At 42.3% G+C, this 13,288-nt stretch overlaps 1 protein-coding gene across 2 annotated transcripts in view; it reads left to right on the top strand.

The window, feature by feature from the left end:
• Positions 1-13,288, top strand: part of EPHA6 (EPH receptor A6) — a 1,249,313-nt gene that overhangs the window by 993,074 nt on the left and 242,951 nt on the right. For both annotated transcript variants that reach the window (XM_069760991.1, XM_069760992.1), the window contains one exon: positions 4,243-4,428. In XM_069760991.1, the coding sequence (XP_069617092.1) occupies positions 4,243-4,428 (186 nt within the window). The remainder of the gene's footprint in view (positions 1-4,242; positions 4,429-13,288) is intronic.

The following is a 13,288-nucleotide window of genomic DNA, read 5'->3' on the forward strand; positions in this document are numbered from 1 at the left end:
TTAGGCACATCAGTGGCTCTCCAAACGCAACATGGCGTCCCATCTCAATTCCAGTCAATTTTGCATTGAAAAGTCAAATGGCGCTCCTTCCCTTCCGAGCTCTGTCATGCGCCCAAACAATGGTTTGCACCCACATATGGGGTATCCGCGTACTCAGGACAAATTGCACAACAACTTTTGTGGTCTAATTTCTTCTCTTACCCTTGGGAAAATAAAAAATTGGGGGCAAAAATATCATTTTTGTGAAAAAATATGATTTTTTATTTTTACGGCTCTGCATTATAAACTTCTATGAAGCACTTGGTGGGTCAAAGTGCTCACCACACAACTAGATAAGTTCCTTAAGGGGTCTACTTTCCAAAATGGTGTCACTTGTGGGGGGTTTCAATGTTTAGGCACATCAGGGGCTCTCCAAACGCAACATGGCGTCCCATCTCGATTCCAGTCAATTTTGCATTGAAAAGTCAAATGGCGCTCCTTCCCTTCCGAGCTCTGCCATGCGCCCAAACAATGGTTTACACCCACATATTGGGTGTCAGCGTACTCAGGACAAATTGCACAACAACTTTTGTGGTCTAATTTCTTCTCTTACCCTTGGGAAAATAAAAAATTGGGGGCAAAAATATCATTTTTGTGAAAAAATATGATTTTTTATTTTTATGGCTCTGCATTATAAACTTCTATGAAGCACTTGGTGGGTCAAAGTGCTCACCACACATCTAGATAAGTTCCTTAAGGGGTCTACTTTCCAAAATGGTGTCACTTGTGGGGGGTTTCAATGTTTAGGCACATCAGGGGCTCTCCAAACGCAACATGGCGTCCCATCTCGATTCCAGTCAATTTTGCATTGAAAAGTCAAATGGCGCTCCTTCCCTTCCGAGCTCTGCCATGCGCCCAAACAATGGTTTACACCCACATATTGGGTGTCAGCGTACTCAGGACAAATTGCACAACAACTTTTGTGGTCTAATTTCTTCTCTTACCCTTGGGAAAATAAAAAATTGGGGGCAAAAATATCATTTTTGTGAAAAAATATGATTTTTTATTTTTATGGCTCTGCATTATAAACTTCTATGAAGCACTTGGTGGGTCAAAGTGCTCACCACACATCTAGATAAGTTCCTTAAGGGGTCTACTTTCCAAAATGGTGTCACTTGTGGGGGGTTTCAATGTTTAGGCACATCAGGGGCTCTCCAAACGCAACATGGCGTCCCATCTCAATTCCAGTCAATTTTGCATTGAAAAGTCAAATGGCGCTCCTTTCCTTCCGAGCTCTGCCATGCGCCCAAACAGTGGTTTATCCCCACATATGGGGTATCAGCGTACTCAGGACAAATTGTACAACAACTATTGGGGTCCATTTTCTCCTGTTACCCTTGGTAAAATAAAACAAATTGGAGCTAAAATAAATTTTGTGTGAAAAAAAGTTAAATGTTCATTTTTATTTAAACATTCCAAAAATTCCTGTAAAACACCTGAAGGGTTAATAAACTTCTTGAATGTAGTTTTGAGCACCTTGAGGGGTGCAGTTTTTAGAATGGTGTCACACTTGGGTATTTTCTATCATATAGACCCCTCAAAATGACTTCAAATGAGATGTGGTCCCTAAAAAAAAAATGGTGTTGCAAAAATGAGAAATTGCTGGTCAACTTTTAACCCTTATAACTCCCTAACAAAAAAAAAATTTTGTTCCAAAATTGTGCTGATGTAAAGTAGACATGTGGGAAATGTTACTTATTAAGTATTTTGCATGACATATCTCTGTGATTTAAGGGTATAAAAATTCAAAGTTGGAAAATTGCGAAATTTTCAAAATTTTCGCCAAATTTCCGTTTTTTTCACAAATAAACGCAAGTTATATCGAATAAATTTTACCACTAACATGAAGTACAATACGTCATGAGAAAACAATGTCAGAATCGCCAAGATCCGTTGAAGCGTTCCAGAGTTATAACCTCATATAGGGACAGTGGTCAGAATTGTAAAAATTGGCCCGGTCATTAACATGCAAACCACCCTCGGGGCTTAAGGGGTTAAGCACGTGTCTATAATCAGGAAGTCTTCCCTGTCTTAACTGCAGCTGACCCCTCCTATCATAACTATGCACATTACTTTACCCCATCTAGTGTCCAAACTCCAATACTACACTTTCCCTATATAAGAAGTACAAGCAATATAAGATTATAAATATTAGACACATAGCAGCAATAATAACTTTATCACATGACAAGGGGGTGGAATATTACATGTACCGCCACATCCCCTACAATGGTATCGTGAATTCACAAATGTATAGCTCAATATTGAAAGAGAAGATGCTACCATCACTCCGTGCCCTTGATAGACGTGCAGTTTTCCAACTATGATCGTAAAGACACATCTGTCGCATTTCTGAAGAAGATTATGGTGAAATTGATTCAGCGACCAAGTGTCTCCTGATCTGAACCCAGCTAAACACCTATGGGGAATTCTGAAGAGACAAGTCGACCATCACTCTCCTTTCAGCTTCCAGGGCCTAAAGTAGGTTGTTTTGAAGAATGGAAAAAGAAAGATGTCACGATATGTCACCAATGTGTTCATTCTATGTCTAGAAGACTTTGTGCTGTTGTAGACCGTGTACCTGGGTGGGCTCCCCAGAATACAGCGAAACTGTGAACAAGGAAAAAGGCCTAACACCAAGTTTGTCAGAGGAACTTTTTACTAACCAACCTGGATAAACGCTCTTCCAATAACACGAGAAAGAGCCCAAACAGATTCACATACACCCAGTCAATCTTGGGAAGGTCCACAGTAATGCACAACTCAGTAAACTCAGGTGTAGTCACTACGTTGCTATAATTGACCAAAGGGCTCACTCACATGAGTGTATGACATGGCGAGTGCTATGAGATCAAACATCACATAGCACTCGGCCCAGTGTTATTCTATGAGCCAGCTGAGATCTGCGATTATTTTATTCTGCCGAATTGGATCGCACGCACCCATACAAGTCTATGGGTATGTGAAACATCAGACCGCACTTGGATGTCATCCCAGTGCAGTGCGATTATGGCTGATGTCGACAATGGAGGAGATGGAGAAATTACTTTCTCTGTCTCCTCCACACCTGTGCTCTGATTCATAGAAGAGAATTAGAGCACAGTGCACTGACACCCGGCTTTGACTCTGATAGAGTTTTAGCCGAGTGTCATCTGCATAATCGGCCATGATTCTGTGGTATGTGACAACATACACTCGTGTGATTCCAGCGTAACAGTACCCCCCGCCTAATACGATAGCTGAGAAGTTTATCAAGGATATAGGAGTAATCAAATGGATGTCAAAGATGATCTATTGGTGGCGCAGGACAGCAGTTCACAAACTTAACAAAAAATCTCCCTTTGCTTCCACCTCCACCTATGAAATGTTCAATATGGAGTTGTGAACACTTTCCCACAGCTGTGATCCTTTTATATATGGTTAGCTCCGAGATCTGAGTATTTTGGCCACTGACACAATCCGGCGCCTATAACTGCCTAACTAAGTTTTGCACCATACTATGTTTGTGTACATGCTAGCCAGCACTCCCACCATGATCACTGCGGTGGTCCTGAACTCAGGACTTACCAACCTGGTTCTGTAATGATGCAAAATTACGTCTGTCCGACCGACTGGTCAAGAGGAAAGTAGGGATTCTCCAACCGATGTGTGATACCACCACTAAGTTGTGAGATGGCCCTCTAGGTGCGTCACTGGTGCTGGATCCCTCCCGGGGCTTTCATCTACACTGCTTACTCTAAATAAGGGAAACAGCGGCCTGCTGTGGCTGGTGGTTAGTACTGCAAGCCACTAGTGTTCTCAATGTCCATACAGTGCATGGCATATACTGTATATTTGCAATTTGTTTAGAACAACCACTCTGCTGAGTTCTTTCAAAAACTGTGTGCTTCAAGAACTGATGGTTTCATGCTGTTTTGAATACAAAGGGTACTCACACCAAATATTGATTTGATCCAGATTTCTAATTAGTTAATTTACTTTGCATTTTATTAATTGCTAAAAATAAACTATTAACGCTTCTATATTAGAAAGCATTCCTATTTTGCAGCATAATATCCACATCTGCCTAAAACATTTGCACATTACTGTGTATAAAATAGATAAATATCTATAATATATAGTTGGTTTTATAAAATTGTATCCTCTACACGTAGCATACGTAATGTTTGTGGTATCTGTATTAATACTAAGTTATCATTTTAGGGGAGTTTGGAGAGGTATGCAGCGGAAGATTGAAGACACCTGCAAAGAAAGAAATCCCTGTGGCTATTAAAACTTTAAAAGGAGGTTACATGGACAGGCAGCGACGAGATTTTCTCCGAGAAGCCAGTATCATGGGACAATTTGATCATCCAAATATCATCCGGCTCGAAGGTGTCGTTACAAAAAGTAAGTTTTCTTTTCCTTTTGTTGTGGTGCTAATGTCAAACTTCAATTTTCGGGCAGAAGATCTGCTAAATTGGTCATCTATTACCAGCAAAGAAGCAGGTTACAGTATCACAGAGCACTGCTTAACTATCTTTTCAGTTTCTACTACATACAGGTCCTTCTCAAAAAATTAGCATATAGTGTTAAATTTCATTATTTACCATAATGTAATGATTTCAATTAAACTTTCATATATTATAGATTCATTATCCACCAACTGAAATTTGTCAGGTCTTTTATTGTTTTAATACTGATGATTTTGGCATACAACTCCTGATAACCCAAAAAACCTGTCTCAATAAATTAGCATATTTCACCCATCCAATCAAATAAAAGTGTTTTTTAATAACAAACAAAAAAACCAACAAATAATAATGTTCAGTTATGCACTCAATACTTGGTCGGGAATCCTTTGGCAGAAATGACTGCTTCAATGCGGCGTGGCATGGAGGCAATCAGCCTGTGACACTGCTGAGATGTTATGGAGGCCCAGGATGCTTCAATAGCGGCCTTAAGCTCATCCAGAGTGTTGGGTCTTGCGTCTCTCAACTTTCTCTTCACAATATCCCACAGATTCTCTATGGGGTTCAGGTCAGGAGAGTTGGCAGGCCAATTGAGCACAGTAATACCATGGTCAGTAAACCATTTACCAGTGGTTTTGGCACTGTGAGCAGGTGCCAGGTCGTGCTGAAAAATGAAATCTTCATCTCCATAAAGCATTTCAGCCGATGGAAGCATGAAGTGCTCCAAAATCTCCTGATAGCTAGCTGCATTGACCCTGCCCTTGATGAAACACAGTGGACCAACACCAGCAGCTGACATGGCACCCCACACCATCACTGACTGTGGGTACTTGACACTGGACTTCAGGCATTTTGGCATTTCCTTCTCCCCAGTCTTCCTCCAGACTCTGGCACCTTGATTTCCGAATGACATGCAAAATTTGCTTTCATCAGAAAAAAGTACTTGGGACCACTTAGCAACAGTCCAGTGCTGCTTCTCTGTAGCTCAAAAGTGGCTTTACCTGGGGAATGTGGCACCTGTAGCCCATTTCCTGCACACGCCTGTGCACGGTGGACCTGGATGTTTCCACACCAGACTCAGTCCACTGCTTCCTCAGGTTCCCCAAGGTCTGGAATCGGTCCTTCTCCACAATCTTCCTCAGGGTCCGGTCTCCTCTTCTCGTTGTACAGCGTTTTCTGCCACATTGTTTCCTTCCAACAGACTTACCATTGAGGTGCCTTGATACAGCACTCTGGGAACAGCCTATTTGTTGAGAAATTTCTTTCTGGGTCTTACCCTCTTGCTTGAGGGTGTCAATGATGGCCTTCTTGACATCTGTCAGGTCGCTAGTCTTACCCATGATGGGGGTTTTGAGTAATGAACCAGGCAGGGAGTTTATAAAAGCCTCAGGTATCTTTTGCATGTGTTTAGAGTTAATTAGTTGATTCAGAAGATTAGGGTAATAGGTCGTTTAGAGAACCTTTTCTTGATATGCTAATTTATTGAGACAGGTTTTTTGGGTTATCAGGAGTTGTATGCCAAAATCATCAGTATTAAAACAATAAAAGACCTGACAAATTTCAGTTGGTGGATAATGAATCTATAATATATGAAAGTTTAATTGTAATCATTACATTATGGTAAATAATGAAATTTAACACTATATGCTAATTTTTTGAGAAGGACCTGTACAGTATATGTTTGATCTTGTCCATTTGCAAAAAATACTTTTAGATGTGTTATATATAAGTATTGTAGAGAAAAAATGACATAACATTCATAGTCTTTATTTAAATAATAAAAATAACAGTGTGGTAGTGGATGGCATACTTCTTTGTTTGGAAACAGTCGTTTCGCACCAATCAGATGCTTCTTCCTGGTTCCAAGTACTGCCAAGGTAGCACACCTGTTATTTCACTGGTGGGGAGAAAACCACACCCATCCATATTAAAAGCAATAGTACGGACAAAAAAAAGTATTGTTTGCAAACAGGTGTGCTACCTGGGCAGTACTTGGGACCAGGAAGAAGCGCCTGCTCAGTTCGAAACGGCTGAAAGAAGTATGCCATCCACTACCATGCTGTTATTTTTATTTACTTGAACTAGTGTTAATAATAAGATTATTAAATGGCTGCAAAGAACATTACTGACTTTTAGTATTTTACACTTCTGTGGACATTACTTGAAGATGAGTGGGGCATTAAGATTATCTATAGTTCAAAGGATTGTCCACATTAAAAATACCTCAAAAAACTTACTAATATCCCTTGATTTTTTAAGTTGCCCCAGTTATTAGCTTTCAGTCCTAGACTCAAGTTTGGCAGCTCCTGAGTCAGCACATCATTAGTGGTGTGAAGTGGGGCAGGCTGATTGCTCATTTGTATAGCTAAACCAGCCTTCGTAATTTTCCATGCATCAGCTGAGACATAGAAGGGGTCTGGCTTGGATATTAAGATGAGTTAGTCAGCAAGCCTCTTCACACATGGCTATGATGATGCTCGGAAACAGGAATAATTTCATGAAAGTGCATTACAAAAATATTTTAAATAACCTAAACCAACTTAACCTCTTCTTGACACCCACCATCCAAGTACTACTTCATATACAGTGGATGCCTACTGTGTTATACAGCCAGCATCGTCTCTAATGGCAGAGATAGGGGTGGGGAGTATATTTACTTGCCTATCAATAAACTGCGATGTGATTGTGGTGTGCCAATAGTGTTCCCAATGCAGCCAGGGGCCTACTAAAGGGCCGCGTCACAGCTAGGTTGATGGGTACATTGACAACGTGTTGCAATGCTACATTGTACAGTGGTAAAGAAGCACTTTCAGCAAAATTTTTATCCACTTAACATTTTGCAGTCATCATATTATATAGCACTGTGCACTTACAATTGCTCATTTTGCCTTTCTACCCAGATAATTACCTTCTATTCCATTAAGTCTATGACATTACATAAATAAAAACTCACTAACTGCATCCTTTTAAGCTCTATGTAGAAACAGGAGGTCAATGTTCCCTGTATGAGCCATCACTGCAAAAGACCCTGGCAGTGACAGGAGGAAGCAGCTGGGTCAGAAGTTGAAGAGGGGAATTAATTTTGTTAGGACAAGAAACTTCCTGTTTCTACATAGAACAGAGAAAAGAGAATAAATAACTAAGTAGAAAGGCAAAATAAGCAATTGTAAATACACAGTGCTATATAATATGATGATTGCAATATAATAGGAGTAAAATAGTCTGATGGGAGTGCTTCTTTAAAGTCCCCTAAAGCGTCAAATCTAAAAAATCAAGTGACCGTATATACTCGAGTATAAGCTGAGATTTTCAGCCCATTTTTTTGAGCTAAAAGTCCCCCTCTCGGCTTATACTCGAGTCATACCCAGGGGTCGGCAGAGGAGGGGCAGTGAGGGCTGTCTAATTATACTTACCTGCTCCTGGCGCGGTCCCTGCAGGTCCCTGCTTCCCCGGCGCTGCAGCTTCTCCCTGAACTGAGCGATCACATGGTACCGCTCATTACAGTAATGAATATGCGGCTCCACCTCCCATAGGAGTGGAGCCCATATTAATTACTGTAATGAGCGGTAACGGTGACCGCTCACTATAGGAAGAAAATGCGGCTCCGGGGAACAGACGTGCAGCGACGGTGCCAGAAACAGGTGAAACGGGGGGCAGTGCACAATATTCACGTGCTCCTCGTTCCACCGTTGGCGCCGCTTTGTCTTCCGCAGTGACGCTCAGGTCAGAGGGCGCGGTGACCCGATTAGTGCGCGCCGCCCTCTTCCTGACTGTCGGTGCAGAGGACGGGGAAGACACAGCGGCGGTCAGCGGTGGAACGAGGAGCAGGTGACTATAGCAAGTGCCGGGTGTCGGGAGCCTTAGAGGTGAGTATGTAAGTTTTTTTTTTTTTTAATCGCAGCAAAAGCATATGGGGAAAATATCTGTATGGGGCATCTGTATGGGGCCATGTGCAGCACTATATGGGGGCAAATATCTGTATGGAGCATCTTATGGGGCCATGTGCAGCATTATATGGGGCAAATATCTGTATGGAGCATCTTATGGGGCCATGTGCAGCATTATATGGGGCAATTATCTGTATGGAGCATCTTATGGGGCCATAATCCACATTTGTGGAGCATTATACGGGTCAAATGTCTGTATGGAGCATCTTATGGGGCCATAATCAGCATTTGTGCAGCATTATATGGGGCATATTTTAATATGGAGCATCTTATGGAGCCCATCATAAACTGTATGGAGCATTATATTATTATTATTGTTATTATTATTATTTATTTCTATAGCACCATTGATTACATGATGCTGTACATGAGAAGGGGTTACATACAAGTTACAGATATCACTTACAGTAAACAAACTAACAGTGACGGACTGATACAGAGGGCGAGGACCCTGCCCTTGCGGGCTTACATTCTACAGGTGGTGGGGGAGGAGGGGGCTCCTGATTCAATATGGATATTCAAAAACACTTAAACTACTGATTTCTCAATTAATTTTACTTTTATTGGTATCTATTTTTATTTTTGAAATTTACCGGTAGCTGCTGCATTTTCCACCCTAGGCTTATACTCGAGTCATTAAGTTTTCCCAGTTTTTTGTGGCAAAATTAGGGGGGTCGGCTTATACTCGAGTATATACGTTAATACATTTAGCACCACTTTAATTGTACTGACCTGCGAAATTAAGGTTTCGGTAATTTTTACTGCACAATGAATGCTGTGAAAATGCATCCCAAAAACAATATTGGAAATGCATATTTTCACCATGTGACCTCACACTTTTTTTTTTCTTTTTTTTAGTACATTGTATGGTATAGTAAACAGTGTCATTCAAAACTGCAACTCATCAAGCAAAAAAACAAAACAAAAGAAAAACATCCCCCATATGGCTGTGTTGAGTGAAAAATAAAAAAGTTATGGCTCTTGGAATTTGACAATATCAGCTGGAAATTCTCTTTATTTGCATCTATATATGAGATAATCTATACACAGTGTTTTATGGCCTTTACCCCATCAATAGCAGCAATTTCCCAACTAGCACATGGCAGATAATGATCGTCTTAGTAAACATTAATAATAAATTAATATCTCTACACATTGCTGGACGTAATTATCAATACACCTCCAACAATTAATAAAGCAGAACACCTCCTCTTTAACTTCTGCTACGTTCCCTGAAGAATTCTGTAAATGCGCTCCTATAATGTGCTGATGCTTGTGTGATATTTATCTTTTCTGATCATTTTAAACCAATTTTTACATCCTCTGGAGAACAGACGTGAGCCCATAACATGGATTATCCTGTACACATCTATAAGAGTGAGACTAATTACCATGGCTCTCAAGAAATGTAATGTAACCTAAGGTATATGTCTTGTAGATTTATGTTTAGTACCAGCTTCCTCCTCTTTTCCATATTTTTTTATCTTTTTTTTTTCTCTCCGTACATGGGAGTCCCTCAGTGTAGGGTTAGTCCTCAGATCACACCATAATTATCTAAGTTTTCCTTCTAAGTTTGTTTGAGGGCAACAAATCGATCACCTGGCGGCATGTTTAATGTGTCTCATATAACACGCTTATTACCTCCATTATTACTGGGTAATTCTGTAAGTGATGATGAAAACCATCCCGATTTTACTCTCCTTTGCCTCAGCCTCTCTATCTCCTTTATAACAGTCCCTCCTGCCGTCTTTCACTTGTCTGGCACCTAATGAGGCCTTAAAACAATTTTACAATGGATTTAACGGCTCTCTTGACCAAAATCATCACTTAATCACCTCCGGTGCAGAAACCTTCTCTCTCAGCCTGGGCTGAGATACGAGCCAGGAGCACACCATTGTATCGCCTGTCTCACCGCAACATTTAGTTGTTTTAGGGAGAATTGGCTCATTGTATAGTTTTATCATCTTCTAATATCTACCATCTATCTAGCTATCTATGTATCTATGTATTTATCTATCTATAGTATCTATCTACTGTACCGTTCTATTATGTATGTATCTATTATCTATCTATCTCTATCTATATTTATCTATATCTGCCTATCTATCATCTATCTTTATCACTCTATCATCTATATATCTATCATCTATCTATTGTAAGATGGCCACCGGACGGGTCCTTGAGGGAAGATATGTGTCATCGTGGTTATTAGCTGCTGTGATGTGAGCTCGGAAGCATTCTTCAGCACATATAGTGCGAAGAGAGTTCATGGGCCATTCCAGGGACGGGTTTTGCGAACAGTCATAAGAGATGGGTGGGAATGACTGCTCACATATCCCTACTCCAGGGGGGTAGGGTTTGGCAGATAAAATGGAGACTGAGTGTCTCATTTAGTGTCCTTACCTGCAGATGTGTGAATCTCCTGTGTGTAGGTCTGTGCTAAGACCTAAAGAACCAGATGCTATCCGGACCCGTTGTATTGTTGGGCTTTTTACCTTGTGTTTAACACCTTGTGCTGGAAAAGGCTGTTCTTTTGTTTGCTACCCTGAGCGGTTTATGAAGTTTAAATAAACTTGCCTGGACATTTCAGTAATACCGCTTCCTGTGCCTAGCTCAACCACAGCTGAGTGAGTACAAATCCCTACAATTGGTAGAGAACGCGTGCAGCGATCCAGGAAAACGCATAGCAGCTGTGGACAAACTGTATGTCCTGGGTGAAATTCGCCATCCAGCACGAGACGTCCAACAGCATGGAGGAGCTTGTGAAGCATTTGATGAAGGTGCAACCGCAAAAACAGATGGCCATTCAACAGCAGCAAATGGTGCAACATGAAACGAATAAGCTGTTGGCAAAACCGCTCCAATAACAGCAGCAACGGGAGGCGCTCACGTGACAAATGGAACTCCTTGCAGAGGCGATTCGTGGAAGGCACACTTAGGAGTGATTCTGACTGTCAGGGTGCAGCGGGTGCACCACTGGGCGTATTGCGGTGACAAACTTCTCCGGTCCCAACTGTTTAACCATCTACACCTGGTCCAAAATGGTTACAACCTGAATCTTCCTCCCCAGCATAGATGGTGGAGAGGGTTATCATGGACAGGTTCATACATTCCCTTCCGAGGCCGTTGCAATCCAGGGAGATCCCCAGAAAGCTGATGAACTGGTGGGTGTGATGAAAAGGTGCCAGGTGTCAAGAGCTCCTTGAAGAAGCAAAGGGACTTAGCATTTCCATATTGGGGTTTCCAAAGGGGGGACCCAAAAGAGGGGAACTAGAGCCACATCTAGGGGGCGTCCAAGAGCCCAGGAGGCATCTGAGTTTTTGTCCATGGCTCTATCCCATAGTGTAATTTGTAGGAGGTGTCATACCCCAGCACACATAGCTGCCTGTTGACCCATAACTACTGAGACAATGGACTGCAGTGTAGGACAGCACTGCTCATAATTTGCATATCCTGCCTGCAGTGCTGTCCCTCAACCAGGTGAGGGATCATAGGCGTGTCCCATATCAGTGAATGGAGTGCAAATGACTGGCCTGTTGGACTCCGGTAGTTTGGTAAACCTAGCTACAATACCTCATCGGTTGGTTCCTGGAAAGATGGTGGGCGTCCGCTGTATCCATGAGGATACTAAGAACTACCCTGTGGCCCAAGTAGTCATAGACAAAAGCTGTGGTATTGGGTTCCATGTGGTGGGCATAGATAAAGACTTATTGCACCCTATTATGATAGGGTGGGACTTTGCATTATTTTGGGACTTGTGGGGGAAAGGAAGTACGCCTGATTGCCCAGACAAAAGCCAGGTCCCTCCCAAAGAAACCTTGTTGCAGGCCACAGCTGACGGCTTTTTGCGTGCCTATTGGTGATGAGATCAAGATACATCCCCAGAGGCTAACATCCCTGAGCTGGAGGTGTATGGGGAAACTTTGAAACCGCCCAACTCAGGGATTTAACTCTAAAAGAGGCTTTTGATATTGTGATGGTACCTAATGGTGTTGCTCATGAGCCGGGGGTTGACACCCTTTACCCGTACTTTGCAGTAAATGGGGAGTTACTATACCGGGTCACCCAGCTGAGAGGGGAGGTAATTGAGCAGTTACTGGTGCCAGTGCCATACAGAAGCAGGGTGTTAAGCACGGCCCATACACATATGTTAGGTGGTCACCAGGGCGTAGAAAAAACCCAGGAACAGATCCTCCAGAGGTTCTATTGGCCCAGTTGTCACAGAGAAATCTTAAACTATTGTAGGTCATGTCCCACCTGCCAGCTGATCTCCCCAGTGGTCCATTTTCTTAGCCTCTTAGTGAAGTTGCCTATTATTGAGGTGCCATTTAATCGCATAGCCATGGATTTAGTGAGATCCCTGGTCAAGTCCATCAGAGGGCATCAGTACATCTTGGTGGTACATAACTCCTCCGCCAAGTGTATCGCCCAAGAGTTGGTCCATATCTTCTCTAGAACGGGTTTGCCTAAAGAGATTATGGTGGACCAAGGGACTCCTTTTATGTCAAAGCCCCAAATAAATAAAGTTGAGGTGATCCAGAGTTGGCCACAACCCCTCTCAAAGAAGCAGGTCACAGCGTTCCTGGGCATTGTGGGCTATTACCGTTGGTTTATCCAGAACTTCGCCATGGTAGCTGCCTCTCTGACGGACCTTCCTAAATGGACAAAGTCGGCTATGGCTAAGCGGTGTCCAGAAGCTGAGATGGCCTCCCAAGACCTGAAGCTAGCCCTGGGTAAACAGCCATGCTGGTGGCACCAGATTTCTCCAAGGAGTTTGTTGTCCAGACAGATGCGTCGGATGTCGGGCTGGGCGCTGTCTTATCTCAAGAGGTGAGACCAAAGTCAGCGCAG

This window comes from Ranitomeya imitator, chromosome 3 (genome assembly GCF_032444005.1).
Source record: "Ranitomeya imitator isolate aRanImi1 chromosome 3, aRanImi1.pri, whole genome shotgun sequence".
Classification (NCBI taxonomy): domain Eukaryota; kingdom Metazoa; phylum Chordata; class Amphibia; order Anura; family Dendrobatidae; genus Ranitomeya; species Ranitomeya imitator.